The 24,350-nt window shown below is 33.3% G+C and overlaps 2 protein-coding genes across 5 annotated transcripts; both read right to left on the bottom strand.

The window, feature by feature from the left end:
* Window positions 1–9,679: 9,679 nt before the first annotated feature.
* LOC110820433 (Pre-rRNA-processing protein TSR2, conserved region) lies at window positions 9,680–11,870 on the bottom strand. 4 transcript variants are annotated; one of them, XM_088211094.1, is made up of 5 exons: window positions 11,426–11,870; window positions 11,256–11,347; window positions 11,044–11,179; window positions 9,863–10,361; window positions 9,680–9,766 (listed from the first exon to the last, which is right to left on the bottom strand). In XM_088211094.1, the coding sequence occupies exons 1-3, from the start codon at window positions 11,625–11,627 to the stop codon at window positions 11,126–11,128; spliced, it is 348 nt and encodes a 115-aa protein (XP_088067220.1). In that variant the 5' UTR covers window positions 11,628–11,870; the 3' UTR covers window positions 9,680–9,766; window positions 9,863–10,361; window positions 11,044–11,125. The 4 variants fall into 4 exon arrangements, with proteins under 4 accessions (XP_088067220.1, XP_088067218.1, XP_021905589.1 ...); XM_088211092.1 differs by having other exon boundaries at window positions 9,680–10,355; XM_022049897.2 differs by having other exon boundaries at window positions 9,680–10,361.
* A 138-nt stretch (window positions 11,871–12,008) lies between these two features.
* Window positions 12,009–19,112, bottom strand: LOC110820432 (small G protein family protein / RhoGAP family protein). The gene is made up of 10 exons (XM_022049896.2): window positions 18,954–19,112; window positions 16,709–16,809; window positions 16,344–16,606; window positions 15,545–15,607; window positions 15,420–15,438; window positions 14,165–14,263; window positions 14,003–14,080; window positions 13,688–13,932; window positions 12,913–13,069; window positions 12,009–12,452 (listed from the first exon to the last, which is right to left on the bottom strand). Exons 2-10 carry the CDS (start codon window positions 16,767–16,769, stop codon window positions 12,307–12,309), a joined length of 1,131 nt encoding a protein of 376 aa, XP_021905588.1. The 5' UTR covers window positions 16,770–16,809; window positions 18,954–19,112; the 3' UTR covers window positions 12,009–12,306.
* Between the last annotated feature and the right edge of the window lie 5,238 nt (window positions 19,113–24,350).

A 24,350-nucleotide genomic window follows, 5' to 3' on the forward strand; every position in this document is an offset into this window, starting at 1 on the left:
CACTCAAATTTATGAAATCAAATTAAAAATAAAATAAAATTTTTAATAAAATGGATAGTGAGAGAATAAAATGTATAATAGTTTATAAAGCATGATAGTCTTTACATAGTTTAAATTTTTTGATATTTTTGTATAATACAATTAGTCTTATTTGAGAAAAAAAAATCCTTCTCAAAATTTATTTCGAATATGAAACCATTTATATGCATAAAATCAAATATATATATATATATATATAGAGTAGTAATATTTTAAATAAAAATTCATATGTTATTAATTAAATAATATATATACAACAAAAATTACTAATAAAAAAAATGACTAAATGTATAACAATCCGATTTTTTTGAAGAGAAATGAGTGTCACCTCACATGTGAACCTGATAAATTTTTGCGTAACATTATGTTGATCTCTATAAATCAACAATATATACCTTGTATGGAATCATAATTCATGAGACTCACAACAATTTTCTAAAATTTCATTATAATAATATATTCATATCTACTTTACAATAAATATCCAAAGTAACTAAAGAATTCTTCAAAGTCTTCCTTTGATCTTGAACTTCCTCCTGACCTGAACTAATCTGCACTGGGGGAGGGTGTGAATTGGGATGAGTTTCACGAACTCAGTAAGAATAAAATAGTGTTCAAAGTAGAGATATGCAAACACACATTTATACAGGCTTGATAAAACCAATGCATATTTGATATTCATAGAAATCCAATTTACAAGACAACCTTACTCATCATCATTATCGCAAGTATAACAAAAGAAATAATCAAGAACCACATCTTTTTCATTACTTATTCCAATATATTTATATCTAGGTACCTTACATATTATTTTCATTTATAAATATCATCATATCGTATTGGATTCATACTCAGATAATTTTGTTTCATTCACAAATACCATCAACAACACCAGATATATATCTAGATCATCTACATTTTCATTACATATTGTCATTTTCCTTACCAGTATCATTGAGGGCTTATAAGGATCCCCGTTACACACGGATGTACAAATATTTCTTTTACAGTTCATCGGTCATTATCATACTCCGTCTGCTAATGGGCACCACAATTATAGACGGTCTCAATATCCCGTCTGGTACGAGCGTAATTAAATCAATTTCCAACCTCGTCTGGTATGGGACTTCCCAGCCTCATACGAGTGAGGACTTATCTACAGTTCATCCTATGTACTAAGTTTATACACTCTCTCCCATGATACCCGGTAAACTTTTTCTTTTTCAAAAATTATTTCTATTTCATATCCCAATTTCAGAAACCCAAAAATTCTTGATATTTTATTCTTTTTCTACTCAAATATTATATTTATATTTTTTAAGAAAAATTCACATTCAATAATGGTATCAATTTATATTCTCACTCCTATAGCCAATAACTAATCTCATCACTCTCACACACCTATTTACACAATTGAAATGCGAACTCATTCCATCCATAACGAGTATACATAACAATAAACTGCTCACATAAAATCATTTGAGCAAGCAATCACATGCATACATGTACGTCTAACATATACAGTTTACATCGTATTAAACATACACCCAACGAACTACGTAAGCAACAAACAATCGCAATCCATATATACACACATTGCTTACTTAAATTTATCTTGTTGCCATTATATTTAACCATAAACCTATTTTAATTATGTACATATATATACTTTCTTACAATATACATATTTCATCTAATTATGATTTAACATACATAAGTCACTTATACTCATACAAAATACATACATCTATATTCTCACTTCAAATATGCATATAAGTGGTTTCTACACCTACGTAACTACCTACATTATTTTACACCTGTACACATACAGATTCAATGCGTAAGACTATTTACGCTCATACCAGTATATATATATCTCTCTATTTACATTTTCGTACAGTTTTGTATGTATCAACATATTACATACTCATATATATATAGCTACATACGTAAACATGCCTTATAATCCATCTACTTTTTATACATGTAATCTTATACGTTAAACAAACAACAACCTATGTATACTACATCTTTACCTATTCATTCACGCACGACATGTTTGTATCCATATTATTATACATATACCCTATATAACACCGATGCTCAATACACACTCACTCACATATATATGAAACTTTGTAAAACACCTTTCAAAATAATATTTAAATTATCCATCAAACTTTTAAATTAATCATTTTGAAATCAATAACTTATTTTATAAAAACGTAAAATCTTCGAATAAAAACTAACTTAATTCTTACCAGGATCTCCAAGGAAAAAAAAAACTGCAAAGCTTTCGCACGATTTTGGTTCCATACAGTCGGCTCCATTTTCAGTTTTGAAAATTTTCATACACATGATTAAGGATTTAATTTAAAGTAATAACCAAATATAAGGTGAATTTTTTTTTACCAAAATCGGTGTCAAATTCAGGATTTTTATATGAAAGAGTGCGATTTCAGTCTCTCTCTCTGGTTTCTTGATTTTTGGCCTCACACGGATCTTTGAACTGATCTAGAACGTTGTGTCGTCGTCTGTTTCACGCAGATCAAGTCCACCCAACACGCACTTTGCTTCTTCTTCCTCAGTAACATGTGTCGTGCACCCGGCACAGCGTGTCAAGCACTGCACATCGCGCGCTGAGAGCTCAGCAATGTTCGCTCAGCATTGCGGGCTGTGCACCCAGCACTGCACGTCGCACGCTGAGAGCTCAGCACTGTTCGCTCAGCATTGCGTGTGATTTTGCCTTTCTGACCGCATGCACTGTGCACCCTGTTTCCTTCTTCCTTCTTCTTCCTCTTTTTCTTTTCTTTTTTTTTCTTCTTTTTCTTTTTCTTTTTCTTCTTCGACAGCACGCGCCACGCACCCAACGTTGCGCGCCTGACATCTTTTTCCTGGCTGCAGGCGAAGTGCACCATTCCCCCTTCTTCCTCCTGTTTTTCCTACTCCTCCTTCTTCTTCTGCTAGGGTTTATTTGTCTCTTTTTTTTTCCTAGCCTGAGCCTGAGCTCCCTTCTCTCCCTTGGGTCTAGTTATTACAATCTCCCCTCCTTAGAAAAATTTGATCCTCCAAATTTGATCTTACCAGAGGTTTATGAATTATTAACCGTTCTAACTTCCCAATGGCTTCTTCAACAAAATGGTAGTATGATCGTATTTTATCTATATGAAGGAATATTATCCTAGTTTATTTTAGGTTTTCCAATTTCATAATTGTCTAATATCTCCCAATAACAACTCGAGTGATTGTCGTTACCATTTAGCATTGGGAGGATCATGATATGTTTGGTCATTATTCTAAAGAATCTCTTAAGTGAAAATCATTTGTTTTATCACCTTCGAAATTACCCTTGGAGATTCTGAAAATATTTTAGTATCGAAGCTTCGTCCTTTTTTTTTATACATAAACAATTATGGAATTTATATTTCTTATCTAAAATCATTAGGAGTATTTGATATAAAGGTCATATTATGGGTTGACTAAGATTGATTATATTATCTACCTATTCCAATCCTTTCGGGGTTAAGTACTACACTACTTCTAAATATTGCAGGTGATTACTCTTAGGCATGACCCTGAGATATGATCCATGGGTTTGTCATATTCTCATTTGTTCCTTGTTGATTTTAAAAAGCATTATTCCATGTGTTTAAATTTTAATTTGGAAGTTCCTACTTTGTGGGTCTATCTGATGTATTTGTATAACATACAAATTTCACGTTCTAATTTTAAAATGAGGAAATGATATGCAATCGATATTCACACAAAGGATTTTGTTGTTAAAACATATTGTCAGAGATACTCTCTCTTTAGGAATTTAATTTAGGAGGGACAAGATCCTTCAATAAGAGTTTCCATTCAGATGTACCCTTTTTCTTAAAATGTTTGATTATGTGTTGAGAACATATCGTTATGGCTACTAGTAAATGAAGCTTTGGTTGGGTTGGTTCTTAATTCAGGTCATTTAAGTTTTATTAATAATCATCTTATGTTTAGGAATTTTGCTTTCAGTAAAGTTCTCTTTTTTTTTCTCTTTTTTTGCTTCAAAGCTCAATTAGTTTTTTTAAAAGTCCTCTTGAGTGTATTTGGTGATTTATAAAATCTATAGTTATTATTGACAGTCATTATGAGTTTCTTATGCGGAAGGTCATTTAATATACTAATGATAAAACTTTTTCTTCTTTTATTCTTTTGAGGTAAGGTATTATACCTTTTTGGTTTTTATAGTTTTTGTGTGATCGTTCATTAGTATAGTCTTGGGGTGTAAATCTCATGTTTATCCCATCAATAATTTCTCTTTGTCCATTCAAGAGAAAGCTTTCATGTGTTATGGTTCATGGGTCTACAACACACTTCCGCTGTGCCACTTTGATACTGTTGGCTTTAAGGGTTTATCTTGGTATGTTTCATCCATTTTTGTGTTTCCTTTTGGAATGAAAGAATTACATTCTAGATTTATTTTTATATTATCAATGATTTAGGGTCATAACATGTCCTTAGGACATCCTCTTCTTCTTTAGAACTTAATTTAGGAGAAATAAAGACTTTCAAGAATATGAATACTAATAAGGGAAATAGGAGGTTAAATGCTGCCTCGCCTCGTAAAATAATTATCTATTATGAAAACCCAATAATATCCACAAGACAAGTAATTAAGTAATTGAGATTATAGCGAAGCTTTCTAAGACGAAAGAATGGTTCAAACCTCCAAACTCTCTATTATTTCTCATAACACAATCAATAATAATAAACTCCTTGGCTTCCTTTTCCAAACTCAAGGGGAAATTTAATTCCCCCCCTAAAATTTTACTTTATTATTTTCCTTTTATTTGATCAACTTTTCGATAGAAGTTTAAGCTCCAACAGTTTTACATATTCACCATTCCCACTTGGCTTTGGAGTAGAGCTCTAACCTTTTATTTCCTAGACTTATCACATTCCAACTTATGCAACTCCTATCTCCTTAGAATTCCAAACTTATAATTATGTTTTCCCATGTTTTTGGAGGAAGTTTCAAAAAAATCTTCTAAGGTGTATATAACCTAATTTCCTTTCACTTTAAAACTCATAATAACCCTACACCTCATGATACAAGGAATAGTTCCGAGTAACGTGACTTTGATATCAATTATAACAACTCAATTTCTCTAGAGAGAAAGGAGCGTCACCTCATATGTGAACCTGATAAATTTTTACACAATATTATATTGATCTCCATAAATCAACAATACATCTCTTGTACGGATCATAATTCATGAGATTCACAACAATCTTTTGAAATTTCATCATAATAATACATTCAGATCTACTTTACAATAAGCATTCAAGGTAGCTAAATGATTCAAGTCTTCTTTTGATCTTGAACTCCCTCCTAACTTGAACTAATATGCACTGAGGGAGGGTGTGAATTGGGATGAGTTTCACGAACTCAGAAAGAATAAAGTAGTGTTCAAAGTAGAGATATACAAACAAACATTCATACAGGCTTGATAAAACCAATACAAATTTCATATTCATAGAAATCCAATTTGCAAGACAACCTTACTCATCATCATTATCGCAAGTATAATAAAAGAAACAATCAAGAACCACATCCTTTTCATTACCCATTCCAACATATTTATATCTAGGTATCGTACATATTATTCTTATTTATAAATATCATCATATCGTATTCGATTCATATTTAGATAATTTCGTTTCGTTCACAAATACCATCAACCACACTAGATACATATCCAGATCATCTCCATTTCCATTATAGATTGCCATTTTTCTTACTGGTATCACTGAAGGCCCATAGGGGTCCCTGCTACATGCAGATATACAAATATTTCTTTTATAGTTCATCGGTCGTCCTCATACTCCATTGGGTAATGGACACCATAATTGTAAATCGTCTCAATATCTCGTCCGGTATGAGCATAATTAAATCAAATTTCAACCCCGTCCTGTATGAGACTTCCCAGCCCCATACTATTGAGAACTCATCCACGGTAGGGTTCACCTTACGTATCAAGTCCGTGCACTCTCTCTCATGATACCCTGTATGCTTTTTCTTCTTCAAAGATTGTTTCTATTTCATAGCCCAATTTTAAAAACCCAAACATTCTTGATATTTTATTCTTTTTCTACCCAAATATTATATTTATATTTTTGAAGGAAAATTCACATTTAGGAATGGTATCAATTTATATTCTCACTCACACAGCCAACAACCAATCTCATCACTCTCACACACCTATTTACACAACTGAGATGCGCACTCATTCCACCCATAACGAGTATACATAACTACAAACTACTCACATAAAATTATTTGGGTAAACAATCATATGCATACATATATGTCCAACATATAAAGGTCTGAAACCTTAAGGGAAGGAATATATATTAAAATAATGGAAACAAATAATAATTAGATTTTACATTCCTTACACAGTAAATTAAGATGTCCAATAGGGTTATGGAAATGTTCTTTAAAAAAATTTTAAATAATAGAAATAAAAATAAAACTGAAATCCTATAGAGTTAACCTCCACTGATAACTTTGATGGGGTTCGAGAGGTAATATTTACTCGCAACCCTCCTACTGTTCAAAATCTGGATCTTTGTTTTCTTGAAATGAAATAGTTAATTAAGGGAATGAACTACACTACCCTATTAAGAATATCACACTAATAACTGATACGAAAAATCTAAGGTTAGTAAAAATTATAAAATAGCTAATGAAGCCATTAGTTTAGGTAAATTCATTTAATATAAAACCATGCAAGTTTCATATTTACCATTATGGATTTTCAAAATTGACCTATAAGGACAATAACTCAAATAACATTGTGATTTCATATCCAGTGAGCAAGAATAGCAATTTATTTTTTTACCTGTTTACCAGTACTTTTGGGGATCCATAGGGATGTCCTCCTGCGCGTGAACCCAATAACCAATTTATCATTTAACTGGTCGTTCTCATACCTCGTTCAGTAATGGACATCAAATATACTATCGGCTCGATATCTCTTCTGGTATGAGTGTGAACTATATTTCTCAAACCCTTCTGGTATGAGACTTCTCAGTCTCATCCAACTGAGAAAATGCCTATGGTAGAGTTTTTCCTATGTACCGGGTCCGTCCACCATTTCCTAGAGTACCCAGAAAACCTCTCATATACCAATTCACACCATTAATCAATCGCCAAATTATATATCAATATTTCATATTTACAAATCAACAGTAAGTCATGCAAAGAGATGGTACATAAATCAAAAGGTCATAATTGGAACATCTATTGCAAAACGAACTAATAAATAAGGCTATGCAGTTAGGTAAATTAAATAACTGAGAAGACAATTAAAACTGACAATTTAACGCACAGAATATAATAATAAACACTTTAGGCAGTATAGGAAAAAATAAACAGTAACTAGGGCAAATATGCACTGACTGATTCCGCCTCCACTAGTGACCTGTAATTAATTTTAGACTTTTCTAATTTTTACGAAATACAACATTATTAATTATTAAACTTCAATTTATCGTAACAGAAAAAAGTGAGAGGGATTCTTACCCCGAATCAGTGTTCGAAATACCATACTATTTACTGCGCCTCCTATCGGTTTTCGAGTTTCTTGAATTTTTTTTTGTGGAAGTCAAAACATCGGTCAAGTATCCAAAAATAGCCCAAAAGGCTAAAATATGCGTTTTAAAACCTTTCTAGCAAATTTTGGGGTTTCGGCATGCCGGCACCGCTATGCTGTGGCGCTGACTCTGCCACCCATGGAGGCAGTTCGCCTCGGTCTTGCCGTTTTCGACCATGTTAGGCTAGTTTTGGTCAGTTTTACGCGTAAACCTGCAAAACAATGGGTCAGGAAGCCTCAATTGGTCGAAAAAGGCAAAAGACTGAAACGTACTAGGAGGGAGGGGTCTCCGGGTGCAACAACTCCACTGGTTCTCCTTCGCAGTTGGGGTTCCTCTTCGGCTAATCTGTTTTATAAAAAGATAGTGAACACGATGATCAAAAAAGCACATGAAATAAAAAACAGAAAGGGAGTCATTAGAGAAGGTTTCGGGTTTTGACCGCAACAGCTCGATCGAGCTTTGCTCGTATTTTTTGGCTCATCCGTTGATCTTTTAGCTCTAATATAGGTATAAAGAGACTCAGGATTGAATTTCGAGCGAGAAGGGGAAAATAATACCTGTTTTGGTGTCGACAGTGGCTCTGGTGTGGTGGCGACGGTGGTTAGCCTCCTTCTCTGATGTCTGGTCCTTTCCCCAGCCGCCATTCTTCTTCTTCTCCGATCACTCCTCTGTCAGCTAGGGTTTTGATTTTTTGTGAATAAGAGTTTAAATACTCTTCTCTATTCGATCCAGGCCACTTATTTGAGTCAACGTGAAGCGAGGAGGACCGTTTGATAATTTTTCGTTTAGGCTGATCGCGTGGACGAATCTGGACCGTCCATCGCGATTAACCTCAAATGTCCGATTGCACCTGAAGAGAAAATGCATTTAGGCTGTTCGTGCACACGGGATGTGATCTGGATCGTCGGATCGCCAGGCACGCGAATCGCCCACGTGACCTCCCGTGTGATGCCGTTGTAAGTGTGTTTGCTATGCGGTGTGCTCTAGTTTGTCGTAGCTGCTGACTGAGCTGTCTTACGTGACCAAACTTCTCTTTTTTGTGATTTTACTCATATTTTTAATTTTTCTTTCAAAAACACCTCTTTTATTCTTAATTTCACCCATTTTCTCCAAAATTGCTTTCAATTTTGTCCTTAATTCATTTTTTCTCAGAAATTTAATAAAATTTAAATTAAAATAAATTTTTTTAGTTATTTATATATTTTGTAAATAAGAAAAATTATTCTGCGCCAAATTCTGGGTCCGAATATTACACAACATATACAGTTTACATCGTATTAAACATACACCCAACGTATTACGTAAGCAATAAGCAATCGCAGACCATATCTACACACATTGCTTACTTAAATTTATCTTGTTACCATTATATTTAACCATAAACCTATTCTATTTATCTACATGTATATACTTTCTTACAATATACATATTTAATCTAATTATGATTTAACATACCACTTATACAAAATACATACATCTATATTCCCACTTCAAATATGTATATAAGCAGTTTTTACACCTACGTAACTACCTATATTATTTTATACCTGTACATATACAGATTCAATGCGTAGGACTATTTACGCTCATATGAACATACATATATATATATCTATTTATATTTTCGTATAGTTTCATATGTATCAATATATTACATATTCATATATATATAGCTACATATGTAAATATGCCCTAGAATCCATTTACTTTTTATACATGAAATCCTATACTTTAAACAAACAACAACCTATGTATACTACATCTTTACCTATTCATTCACGCACAGACATGTTTGTATCTATATCATTATACATATACCCTATACAATACCGACGCTCAATACACACTCACTCACATACATATGAAACTTTGCAAAATACTTTTCAAGACAACACTTAAATCATGCATCAAAGTTTTTAAATTAATCATTTTAAAATCAATAAATCATTTTATGAAAACATGAAATCCCTTAATGAAAACTAATTTAATTCTTACCAGAATCTTCAACGAAAGAAGAAATTGCAAAGCTTTTGCACGACTTTGGTTCCATACAGTCGGCTCCCTTTTCAGTTTCATATTCCCAATTTTCCTAAAATTTTTATACATATGATTAAGTATTTAATTTAAAGTAATAACCGAATGTAAGGTGAAAGAAAATTTATCAAAATCGGTGTTGAATTCGGACTTTCTATTCGAAAGAGTGCGGTTTCGGTCTCTCTCAATGGTTCCCTGATTTTTGGCCTCGCACGAATCTTTGAACAGATCTAGAACGCTGCGTCGTCTGCTTCATGTGGATCAACTCCACCCAACACGTGCTTTGCTTCTTCTTCCTCAGCAACATGCGTCGCGCGCCAAGCACCGCGCATCCCATGTTATGCACCCAGCACCGTGTGCGTGCACCCAACGCTGCGCGCCGCACACTGAACACCCAGCACCGTGCGCCGCGCCACCAGCACTGCATGTCACGCATCGCACGTCCAACATCACGCGCCGCGAGCTTAGCACCACACACGATTTTGCCTTTCCAGTCACACACACCGCACGCCGTGCTTCCTTCCTCTTTTTCTTTTCTTTTTCTTTTTCTTTTTTTTTCTTTTTCTTCTTCTTCTTCTTATTCTTCTTCTTCTTCGACAGCGTGCGCCACACGCCCAACACTACGTGTTCGACATCCTCTTTCACTGTAACTTTTAATCACCCAATTTTTTTATTTAGATAGCAAATTTTTAGTTGGTAAATTTTAGTTTTAATATAATTTACAATTAATGGACTTCAATTTCTGTAGAATATTTAATATAATTGAAACAGCATATCAGTTTTAGTATTATTTATATGTAATTAACTAATTTTAATTTCAGCAGAGTATTTTTAATTAAATAATTTTGGTTACTTTAATAAATATGATGATGGTTAAATTAATTAAGTTATCATTAGTTCTCTATCTATATAATAACAATGTACCAACAAATATTATAAATTTATAAAATATTATAAGTTTGAGCTATATTATGTATTTTTTAAAAAAAGATAGAAGCTGCGGTCTAACAAATATTTAAGGATGCAATTTTTGGGCCTTTATATACATTTTAAAACACTTTGTGACATAATGGTTGACAATTTGCCTTAAAATTCATATATAAGCATCAAACCATTTTTAATCTTCTTGGAAACTACCTGAAAAAATATATATAAATAAAAATGCTTAATAAATTTCTTAAATACTCCACACAAGTTTAAATACTTGGTTTTTTTTTTTTTTTTTTTTTTTTACAATTAATATATATTTTACACAATGGACGAACATATATATATATATATATATATATAGAAAGCATTTTCAAGGCAATGGCATTAACTGTCTAAGTTTACCTTTGGCTGGTGCATCAAAAGGAAGCACTCTGAGCGAGACATGACATGAGTTTCGGTGATGCATGCATGATTTGTATATAGTCTAATAAGTTGCATGCATGTATTCTTCATGCATAATCATCAATTGTTCGGCAACCTGTTTAGTTATAAAATGCTTAATTAGATCAAACACAAACACAACACCCGATCAAAATGGATAACAAGATAAATACCTCCTCAATGCTGCCATCCTCAATCTCTGTGTTGAAAGAAAACAGCATGGTTTCATGGAGCAAATTCTCAATATCTTCTAAATGAAGTCGTCCTGCAAATTACCAGCATATATTTATGTGAAGAATGTATCAAGAAACATAAAAGGGACGGAGTGATATTTAAGAAGAACCTTTAGACTGTGAGATCCAACAAAAGATATCGGCACCAAGCTGGTGGGACTTGTGGACGGAGTCTTGGCCGCCCCACTGGTTCTCGACAGCCATTTGAAGACCAATCCACCGAGAAAGAAGCGAAGCGATTCCCTCTCGGAGCTTTTCATGAGGTTCGGACACCCAATTATTTAAACGCCTCGTCTCAATCTCATCATCCATTGATGTCCTCTCCTCTCTGATCTGGGTCTTCTTCCCTTCCTGCTCCAAGGCAAACAGATCCAGACACAGACAAGTGGAAAGTAATTTTGTTTCTACTTGCTTTTATTTTCCCACATGCCGAAAACTTGGGATCACAACCCATAATTTGGTTGACCATTAAAATTGCCTAATCTATTTGTCAAATTACTCTGACATCAGCCTGTTTTTCAAATTTGGTCGACTCTAATGTATCATTTCCTTTAATTATAATAGTCCGCAAGTTAGTGACTTTAACAGTTAAATCCAGTTTTTCTTGTCTTTGCACCCTAACAAACAGGATGCTACTGATCAAAGAAAGATGAATGAAGAAATGACCCCAAAAAAGAAAATTGCTCGGGAAAATGCAGAACAAGCGTCCAAGACTACATAAATCTTGTTGCACCAAGCAGAATACCTTTTTCCCAAAGCAGACAATTTAAGACAAAAAATCAACATCTTATCAAATAGAGATATTGATTTATACAACTCCCTAGTCACTAAAATTTACACAACCACATCCATTCACTCGCCAAGTTTTGGTTAAGAAAGCATTCTGTAAATGGTAAATTGGTCACTGGCCATCTTTAAGTAAATTTAGAACTCTTTGTGAAGCAGTTGCCCATACTGTCCACCTCTAAATTCGATGTGACTTTGATCAGCTTCATCTCCATATGGTCTCGTTTGCATCCGTAAATATTGCATTGTGATGCTCTATAAGACACTGAACTACCTCTATTGCTCCAAAATCAATGGGTATGTCATCATCCAAGGGAATGGCTGAGGAAGCATCCATATCTTCGCCTTCTTCTGCAGACATAAGAGGAGATTTTTTTTTGCAATAATTAACATTTAATATAATAATATACATAATAATTATCTGTTTATTTTTATAATATAAAAATAATTCTAAATGTATTAAAATAAGATTAATTTGATAATATAAATAATGATTATCTATTTAAATATTTTATATAAAAATTTTTTTGACTATAATTATATTTTTAAGTTGTTTTTTTTTTTTTAGTTAATTACAAACTCTAAAATTATACATTATATAATCTTTTAATTATATATTTTTTTCTTATATTTCATTTATTTTGCAGATAATTAAGATCTGATAATTTTTTATATTTTTATTAAAAATTTCTTTATTTTCATATAATTTTGTTAACACAAATATTATATCTATATTATCTTTTATACAATTATAAAAATTATATCAGTGCAACGGACAAGAATCTAAGTACATGTTTAAAGGATAACTCACCAGCAAGCATGTCCCATGGAGAAACAGGTGTCATATCCATGCTTTTCTTAGGACTTTTGGATGAATGTCTCCAATATTGCCTGTATGATTCTGGCTTCTGTCCATCCCGCCACATAATCACAGGGCCTATTTCCATAGCAAGACTGTGAGCATCCATCTGCAGAAAGGAAAAAACAACATAAAAATGTTTTTCAGGTACTCGTCTGTACTAAATCAGTAGGGTCTCTCAATACATGGCAAGACAACTGAGACAAAAGAGACTCCTCTAAATCCTCCACAGAACTTGAAGAGCCAAGTTATCCGTGGCACATTAGAAACGAGGATAAAACATGATCAATCAAACAAGAATTCTTCCACATGCTCCTACATTAAAACATTTTCAAAACAGAGCATATGAATATCTTAAGAAAGAAGCAGCAAATCCATCATGCAAGAAAAAGTAAACGGCAATTTAACCTGTGCATTTATTTACCAAGTTAAAACAGGTTATGGATGATAACAAGGTGACTGTCATAGAAAAGCTATGGTCACACAAGCCATGCAAGGCCCATGTAGTAACAGAAGAAAATATAGACTGGAAAAAAAAAAAAGAAAAAGACATAAGATTAAAAACTGACAAGAAGATATATGCAACAACCAGGCCTCAAGCATTTAGGCAACGTCCAAATCCATATGTAGTGGATGTGTGGAATTTGGGGGTTGGAGGAGAGAGGGGGAAAGGGGGAGAGAGGTGCTCAGATGGTGAGGAAAGGACATTTAGGAAAAAATATCTTACCTTGTTAAGAAGCGACTTCTGGCTAACACGAAGCAACAGTGCAGTTATAAACTCCAATGTCATGTAGTTTACAGTTGGCAGCTTCTTAAGCGTGTTTCTCATTGCATGCACACTAGAACGAGAATCCCGTATCTCATTATAAAGTTCAAATGTTGTTAGTGGTTCAGGGAGGCTTGCAAGGTAATATTTGGCTAAAGCTGCCACGTCAACTGGATTTAAACCCTCAGGCAATGACGCACTTGCATCTGCAATAAAAATTACAATTTCATCACATACAGGCGAAAGTCAATCCTAAAACTAAGAAGGATGAGATACCTTCATTATACGCAGAAACCAATTGCTCAATGACTCGTTTATCTCCTTCAGCTTTAAACAGGTACTGTGAATTTAATCCTGAAAATCAAATTCATAAAAGGAAAAATTATTCTTCTTGGATAGTATATCCAAACAGTAGTGTTCACTTCATCTAGTTCTCACCTGATAAAATGAGATAATCTGCACATCTGATCAAAATATGAGGAACAGGCCTGCTTGATTCTTGTCGCTGGACAGTAACCTCAACTGGAACCCCAAATACTGAGGATAATTGAAAAGCTCGTGATTAGACATTCCAATCTAACATAAAAATTTAACATATGCTCAATTCTCTGAATTCCCAGCTGAAAAAACTATTTCTAACATTCTGACCAAGCATGCAGCAGCACAACACTCTGGTCAAAGGTACTAGAAAGTTATATCTCTTTGCTAACAAATTTTTAAAGAGATCAAGATCTTATGGCTTGAGTCTGACACTAAGGGGAAATGAGCTGAAACCACACTACTCTTTGGACATCAACAAGTTAAAACATCAAACCTTAAAGCCAAAGTAAACACTGCTCATGCATGTAGCATAAATATAAATCAATCCAAACTAGTTGATGATCAATGAAAGAAAATTTTGGTAAAATTAATTTGATTTGAAATTCAAACAGCTGATGCAAATGAAAGAGCTAATCATCTAATACTGCTCTTCCTCAGAGCAAGCCAAATGATAATTTGCTGTAATTTCGATTGTATTTAGTAGAATGATTCACTCTGCACCTTGATATAAAAGATGGGTCAAAAACCATGAAGTAATGCTTCTTCCCTAACATCAAGGAAAAAGCAACACGATATCATATATCAAACCAAAGCAGCAGATGTAAACAAGGAAAACATGTTAAGATCATAGATTACAAGCAAAACATTGGGGCTAAATAATGTAAGAAACTATAGAAACCAACGCAATTCAGGATATAAGTTGCAATTGCAAGAGTTTCACAAGATCAGGTGATACTAATATCATATATGAAAAGAAGGAAAATATGTTAAGCTCATAGATTACAAGCAAAAAATTGGTGTTAAATAACATAAGAAACTATAGGAGCCAACACATTTCAGGATATAAGTTTCAATTGCAAGAGTTTCACAAGATCATGTGATACTAATATCAGAAACCAAGGTCACAAAAAAAATGGAAAGGAAAAATTTAGTGCAGCTAACTATGCCTGCTAAGCAAACTTTACTGCTTGGTGTATTGACTAGGAAATTGCAGCTTAAAGTATAATTAAGTTACCGCTAAAGTCAAACCATTTGGAAAATATGTAAAAATACAGAAGGGGGTCTCTTTTTGAGGAGCAGGAGCAGAAACAGGACCTTCCTCATAATCAGTTTCTGTCTAGTTAGATGGATGGTTAAAGTCCAAGAAACTTACCATCAGTGCTGGCAACTCCCTGCATTAGTTTTCAAAAATGGAAAAGGATGTTTAGAAAATTGTAACTGTGTTAAAGAAAGTATTTTATTAAAGTACACTTGAGTAGCATTCGCAGAAATGCAAACCTTCTGCCAGCGCTCAATATCAGTCAAGATATTCTTACTTTTCTGTGATGTCTTTTTTGCCACCTGAAAGGTATTCAGCAACCCAGAGGTGTCAGTTTTTCTAAATTCATCTACAAGGGTAATCTAAGAGTGAAAGAAATTGATCTGAACTCAGGTGACCATTGCCAATAACAGAATATCAAGTATCAAATGTCCTTGCTGTATAATTCCATGTTTCTTGAGAAATTATAGCTTTCAGAGAAGCATTCTATTAAAAGATGTAAGGAAAGTATGAAAAATCATCAACTACTAGAAAGCATATATCTTCAACATCACTTTTAATCGCACAACCTGTATGCTTTTCATAAGAAACTAAAGTGCTATCCTCTCATGAAATAAGGTAATTAGGTCCTCTCTTACAAAATAAAAGGTAATATAATACAGCAGAACAGAATCATATCTTAGTCAGAGATTCAAATAATAAAAAATATTTCTTGAGAAAAAAAGAATTAATATCTGTCTCTCATTATTTTCAAAACGTTTTGATATAAAAGTAGCTTCTTCTTACAGATACCAACTGTATCTTGGGTCTTGATGGAGTGCCAACCAGCACTTTAAGCTAGAAACACAACTAAACAGGTAAAAATTAATCAGATACCTTAGATAACTTTACAATCACCTCAGAGATCTGTTCAAATCATTGACAGTAGCTGATAACTGTCACAAACTCTCTCCAGAAATTCAATTTTTACATTCAAATATACAAAATGAGAAATACAACACTCAAAGACGTTTGAGAAAAACTTTTCAGGTTATATACCTCTTCTACTTTTATCTTCCCAACAGCAACCTTGTCCTTTGTCTCAGAAAGGCCTTTCCTCATCAATGTGGCAGTTGTAGCAGCAGCAGATATGAGACGTTCCTGTACAGCATGCCTTGTTGATGGCTGCTGAAGAAGTGCCCATCGACTTTTGAATATTGACCCAACTCGTTCAGCCACATCAGCAACATTACCTTTTGCATCTTTCGCAACTTCTCCAACAAATGTTCCAGCTGTTTGTCCTGCTTCTTTAAGTTTCACCCCTTTATTGATACATTAATCAGTCATGCACCATGCACAAAGTGAAGGAAAAAGAAACAAAAAGAAGAGGGTAATTGAAAAAATCTGCAGTGAACTCATTATACCAGAGGAAGAAAAGAAACCACTAGCCTTCTCCTGCCACTGAGGATAGGTGGCAGAAGGCATTGGTCCGACAATGAAGGCAAAAGTGAAAGTTAAATTAAACCTGTTCAAGATAGATACGAATTAGATATATCACTGATTATTCTTATGTTAAAATATGATCAACCAGGCACTTCTCATCAATTAAAGGCAAGTAGGCTATAAGTGTAAATATTTCAATATTTTTTACAGAAAAAGAATATAATATTGAGAAGGAAAGAGATTCCAAAAGACAGGAAAAGGACATATTCTCAAGAAAATAAACAAAATCAAGAAAGAAAAGAACAGCAGAAGAGGTTGCTTATATGGCCTCCCAGTTTCTTTGCAGAATAGATAAAGGCAATCCCCAAATAAACCCATGTGCCTTAGCCCATAAAGAGACCATATATAGCATTCTATCAAAAATAATATGAGTATGCTAACAGGCTGATTAAAAAAATTCTAGCATAACATTCTAGCCATAATCGAACAACCCTCTCCACAACATTTATGATCTTTATCTCTGAAATAGCCCTCAAATAACCAGGGAATAAAAAGTGCCTCAAGATTGGGTGAGCAGATCCGACACTTCCCAAAGAGGGCAAACAGTTATTACAAAGCATTAAAGCCACCTCAGAATGCAAAAAACACATGATTCTTAGTCTCTGAAGGCTGAAGCCCTATAGCAAAACATGCAATTATCAAGTACAATAAACTTTTTGCCTATGAAGCAATTCAAAATAGTCAATCCTATTAAGTACCAAGGTCCAAATACCTTGACCTATATAGGAACTTTCACTTTTCAAAAAGGATTAGTAGAAACCAGATTAATAGCAGAAATCCAGTTAGTAGTAGCAGGCTTTCGAATCAAGCGGGTGAAAGAGGATTTACAAGAAAATAAACTCAAAGATTCTAGAGGCCAAGTTCCTCTAAAAAAATCGTTGAAGGGTAGAAAAACTGAGATGATAGGATTCTTATAAGACACGAGGAGAGCCTATAAAAGCGAAGAAACGATTAAGAGAGATCCTCCCAGCATCCTCCCGAAATAAGAATCAACAGCTATCCCTCCCTCAATTGAAACAGATTACACACTTTAAAGGCAGGTTAGCTTAAGCCCTATCTTTAACTACTAAACTAATCTTAATAGATAAAACTACATCACAGTTTTATGTTACATATACTCCCAATTGAATCTCTTGGAGAGGGTAAATTCTTACCTTTTTCTTGAAGTAGAAATTAGAAACTCAATACCAAGAATTCAAGAAAAAAGTGAAGGTGAACCAAAAATGAGAATTATGATGCAAGGCTACATATTAAGATCAGTGGTATAAGTAAGTGTAGGAATAAGGTAAGAATTAAATGGAACCTGAATCAAACCAGCCGTAAGTGCCTTACATATATAAGATTTGGGTGATTGGGTTCATTTTCTTTAGTTTTTTTTCCATGAATGGCCAATTCATTTTTCCCAATACAAACACTAACTAGTGTATACCTTTATGCAACCTCTCACATAATCACAAATCAGAAGACTAGAGCTGAAAACAACTTTGACAATAACCCAAATGGTAAAACTAAAAAGCAAAAGATAAATAGATACGAAAAATAAACAATAAAAACGTGCAATATTTTGTATTAGGTACTTGATGGTCACACGTAATCATTCAAATTCTTTTCTGCTCAACTTTAATTTCTCAGAAAGCAAACAAAGGCCTAAAGCTATCACCTACCAGTCCCATAATTCAGTTTTTCTAAATTCAGATAAAATCACTTTCAAACACAACCGAAGTGCACATAACTAACAAGGGACCCCAAAAAATGCAAAGTTCAAGTTTCTAATAATAGTATATCTATAAAAAGAAATAGGATAAACAAGAAAAATTACGAGAATTCAAATTCCAGAACTTATCTATTTGTATAGAAAAAAATCCAACCAAAGAGCAAGAAATTAGAAGACCACGATCAGTAACATGACATGATAGCTAAAAGCGGAAAAGGTTTCCTTTAATTCGTTGCATATGTTTTCTGCGCAACCCAATAAAAACGCGCTGAAGGAACACCGATAGCACTAAGAAAATCTTATGAAGATACTAAAAAGAATATATATATATATATATGTATAATGGATCAGAATCAACACACGAACAAATAATTACGCCTGCGCATAACAAATCAAAGCAATCCTTACGCAGCCCTAAATTTCATGAGATAGAAAGAGCAAGAGAGCTTTACCTTCTTTTGGTATGCAATTGAAGAAATAAGCTGAAATGATGAGAAGACCTTGTGAGAGACGAACTTTAGCTGTCGACTTCAATCGAGAGAGAGAGAGAGAGAGAACTGGGAGTCCTGTTCTTTTCATATGAATTTATTAAGAAGTCGGATTCTTTTCTTATTTTATTTTTGATAAATGTATAAAATGGGAGTTGAAACTTTTACGGCTGCTTCTCGTGTTTAGCGTGACATGCCTGTGATTTAGGTACAGTAATTTTCCAATAATATTAAGCCACGTCAGAGTTCAACTAGGAACACGCTGACGAAGCGTGTGAAGCTGCTTCCGGAGAGCTCTAAGCCTCTAACGGACATAACGACTTTGCCATTTGTTTTGATGTAGTCACGTTACACCAGTTTTGGATTTGTACCCCACGCGCGTCGGGCGCGTTTTAAATATTTCGGTCGCGCATCCATGATAGGGTTGAAACGGTAGGTTTGTAGCTGGTAAATAAGAAAATGATTTTTAAATTTTTTAAATATTTTTACAGAAAAATATTTATTTTTATAGTTAAAAATAAAAATAACGTCATAAATACGAAAAATAAATATTAATTATTTTTTAACATCACCTAATTGCATGTGTAAATATAAAGTGAAAAAAAATTTATTCATACAAATATTCTAGAATTTTTATTAAAAAAAAATTTATTTTTATACTTAAAACCTTTTTTAAAGATTTTTGGTTAACTGTGGTTTTGAGATTAATATGTTTGTTTATTTTTATAGTAATTTATCCTCACAACCATTTGATTTAACTGATAACGAGTACAATACAGATTTAATTAGAGTTAAATTTAAATCAAAATGGTAATAAATTTAGCTTATATTTTAATTTTGAAAAATATAATGAGAATAAAATATAAATAAATAAATAAAGTTTCGAATGAAAATGATATTTTAATTATGAATCAGCTTGCTATTCAATTTGGTTTAAATATTTTTGTAATTCTTCTATTGATAATTAGAAATATAATTTTATTATTATAATTTTAAGTTGCCACTAATTCATGACTGTTTAAATTAAACTACCACTGCCAAAAATAAGCAGTCACTAATTTATAGTTAACTAACTTCTAAATACATAATAAAATATTAATAGTATTATAGTAATTTTTGTTAATTTTTAATATAATTAATAAATTTCATTTGGTGCATAAATTTATTTATATTCTATTCACAAAATCATATGAGCTATTTAACAATGAATAGAACAATAGTAAAAATATAATTAAATTATACTTTTCTAAAATGTTACTTTGTGTGTTTCTCTAGCAAACTATTTTGTTTATATTTTAACACTTTCACAAGTACACAACTATTTTCAGAAATGCATACAAATGATTTGGAAATGAAAACCAAACAATATTCTTACCAAGGATTTTGAACACAGGTGAAATTTGGAAGAAACGGAAGTGTGTAAGTAGAGAAAAAAAATTTCTTCTTCTGAGGGACGGATAAAAACTCCTCCTTTACTTACAAGAGAATTAATCGACTAAATAAGATTGCATCTATATGCTATTTATACGTATGTCTTTTTACTAGTACAAAACAGTTTAACAAGTTTAATAAATTCAACACTATATTTAACATAATAAAAAAAGCACTAACTAACTATTTAATAGAATAACAGAAGTTAAACATAAGTCAACTACCTAATTGTCATAATATCTCTCCTTCAAGTTGGACTTTGGTGAACGTCTGTCAAAACCAACTAAGAACGTGGATTCTGAAAAGTTGAAGAGGAAAGAGATTTAGTGAATATATCCACTACTTGGGTAGCTGAGTTGACATAAGTTAGTGCAACAATCCCCTCGTTGATCTTTGTCATGACTACATGGTAGCCAATGTCTAAATATTTTACTCTCTCATGGAATACTAGGTTTGCAACTATATGCATTGCTGCCTTGTTGTCACATTTGAAATTGATTGATAAAGAGTAATCTACCCTCAAGTGTTGAAGAATATACATAACATATTGCAACTCACATACTGTCATAACCATTGACCTGTATTCTACCTCAGATGAACTTCTGTTGACAATATTTTATTTTTTTGCTTTCCATGAGATTGGTGATGATTTTAGATATACACAATATCCAGTGAGAGATTTTCTAGTTTTCGAACATGTCCCCCAATCTGAATCACAACTGTGATTTTAAAATTGTTTTGTTTTGGGAAAAATATCCCTAAAAATATTTTCTATTTTAGGTATTTTAGAACATGGTGTGCTATCTACAAGTGAACTTGTCTTGGAGCTTGTACATGTTGACTTAGTTGTTGAATTAAGTATCCGAAATCTGGCCGAGTGAATCTCATTTATAACAATCTGCCCACAATGCTCCTATATTGTTGAGGGTTATTTAGCAATGGTGAATATTTGGAGTGAATTTGTTGTCCTTTTGGGAATAGAATGAGTTTTGGATTTGTTCCTAGAAAGCTGACATCTTTGAATATGTCTAATATGTATTTTCTTTGGTTGACATCAATTCCAGCCCTAGGAAGTACTTAACAGCTCATATATCTTTGATTGTAAACTGGTCATCCAATGCACTTTTTAGTCTTGTAGTCTCTTCCTTTGAATTTCCAGTAATGAGCAAATCATCTACATAGACTAATAAGGTCATAAAGTGTTGATCTTTTTGATAGATAAAGAGACAATGATCATGACTTGATTATTGGAACCCATATTGAATCAGAAAATGGGAAAAGTTCTGAGTTCCATTATATGGAAGCTTGCTTTAGACTGTAAAGGAACCTTTGAAGTTTACATACTTCTCATTCTTTGCCTTTTCATATCCTTCAGGGGATTCCATATATACTTCTTCGTTCAAATACCCATGAAGAAATACATTATTTACATTCAATTGGTGTAGTAGCCATTGTTTTGTTACTGCAAAAGCAATTAGGATTATGGCTGTTACCACTTTAGCTACTGGTAAGAAACTGTCAACATAATCTATCCCTTCTATTTGGTGATATCCTTTTGCAACAAATCTTGTCTTGTACCTTTCTATTGTTCCATCAAGTTTCAACTTTAACTTATAAACTCATCTGCAAACAATGGTAGATTTCTTAGGAGGTAGAGTTATCAAAGACCACGTCTGATTATTTTTCAATATTGATATCTCTGTTCTCATTGCTTCTACCCATTCCTTCGATTGTTTTGCTTCATTATATGTCATTGATTCTTCTAAAACAGTGATATTTGCTAAAAATATTTAAATTTTCATCGTCTAAACTGGGATTGGATATAAAAAAAAGGTTCTTTGCAGATGTGGTGAAGTTATACTCAGATTTTTTGTTGTGGTGTTGTGGCAGTGCAGTTGATACTACTTATGTAGTCTTGTAACCAGTTAGGCCTTCTCTTTACCCTAAAACTCATTCTTTGAGATTGAGGATCAATGTCTTCTATTCCGTGTATATGACTAGGATTGGAGAACCCCTCTGGTTGTGGCCTTTCAGATTCAAAAGTTTGATCTTCAAATGGTGCACTTTCTGGAGCTGGTATGTTCAAGATATTTTGTTGACTAGTGTCTGTTTTAGTAATCAAGATCTACGAGATCGTTTCTAGATCTTCCGTTTTGTTTTAAGATCTATATGGAAATTGATTTTCATGGAAGCCTACAACTCTAGAGAATATATATTTGTTATTTTCAGGATCATATAGCCTATATCATTTTTTTCTTGCAGTAAATCCTAAAAAGACTCATTTGAATGCTATTGGAGCAAATTTGTCTTTATGCAGTTGATTGTTTGTTGAATAGCAGAGACACCCAAAAACCTTGAGCCAGCTGTAGCCTGGAGGTTCATGATGTAGTATTTCTTATGGGGTCTTCCATTCGAGGACTTGGGAGGGTAATCTATTTATTATGTATATGGCATGTAACACAGCTTTTCCCTAAAAGGTTAATTGCAGTGCTGCTTGGAAGATTATAGCTCATGCAATCTGTAGCAATTGTCTGTGTTTTCGTTCTGCTCCCCTGTTTTATTGTGGTGTATAAAAACAAGTTGTTTGATGTATTATTCCAAGCTCTTCAAATGCATTCTGACATGTGACACCCAGAAATTCATCGTCATTATCGCTTCTAACTGTCCTTATTTTAGCACCAAATTGTCTTGTGATCATCTTAATGAACCTCCTTAGTATAGAGCCAGCTTGTGCCTTGTTTCGCATAAGATATGTCCATGGGCACCTGTTTTTATATTTCACAATCGTTAAGAAGTAATATGCACCAGTTGATGACGGTTGATTATATGGCCCCCACACGTCTACATGAATTAAATCGAAAATTATCTGATTTTGTCTGCTGTTGTTTTCAAATGGTTATCTTGTTTGTTTTGCCTTTGCACATATATCATATGACTTAGACAACTCTTCTTTATTGATCTTGAAGTGTAGTTTTTATAGAACAAGTAATGATAGATGTCCTAACCTCTTGTGCCAAGAGGCTGAAGTTCCTACTACATTGTTTATCATTCCATTTTCCTTTAACAGAGAATTTTGGACACGAGTACAGGGACTGTTGGAATCAACATCATATTTCTTTATTGTTTCTAGCTGGAAGGAGGAAGGTTCAAGGCAGTACAGGTTGCCGGAAGACTTGCTCACAATTATCATTTCTTTAGTCCTACGGTCTTGTAATAGACAGAAATTAAGAAAAAAGATGAAATCACACCATTATTTTTGGCTAGCTTGCTAATAGATAATAGATTGTGGTGAAATGAGGGTATGTATAACACTCCTTTTAGATTTAAATTGCTATTCAAGGTTATGTCACCAAAGTATTCTACCCTTAAAACTGTCATTTGGTAAGTGAACTAAATTGTGCCTTTTTATTTTATCCAACTAGTTGAATAAGGAACGTTTTGCACAAATATGATTGTTTGCACCTGTATCTATTATCCAACATGTTTCTTTCGGAGTTATGTTAGGTATTGTACCTGCGAACTCATATGTATAGTCCACGAAATTATGATCTGTTGCAGCTTTTCCCTTCAGCACTTTTGATATATCTTCTTGGATCATCTCCCTCATAGATGTTTTTATTTCGCTCCCTTTATGTCTTTCAAAATTGTTTCCCATTTTCTCATCATTGAAGGGAGTTTCTGCCACATTCACTCTTGTTTTATATCCAACAGACCCTTTTTTTTTTTTTTGCCTCAGCTCTTTGTACCAATCCGGGTAGCCGTGAAGTTTAAAAGACGTCTCCTTTGAATGTTAATTCTCTTTGCAGTAGTTACAAAATTTGTCTTCCTTCTTTGTTAGTTCCTTCTTTTTGAAATCATTTCTTTCTAGACCAGTGTATCTTTATGCATTGAACGATGTTAATAGAACTGTTACATCCATTCCTTCAGTAA

This window comes from Carica papaya, chromosome 9 (genome assembly GCF_054855325.1).
Source record: "Carica papaya isolate Zhongbai chromosome 9, ASM5485532v1, whole genome shotgun sequence".
Taxonomy (NCBI): Eukaryota; Viridiplantae; Streptophyta; class Magnoliopsida; order Brassicales; family Caricaceae; genus Carica; species Carica papaya.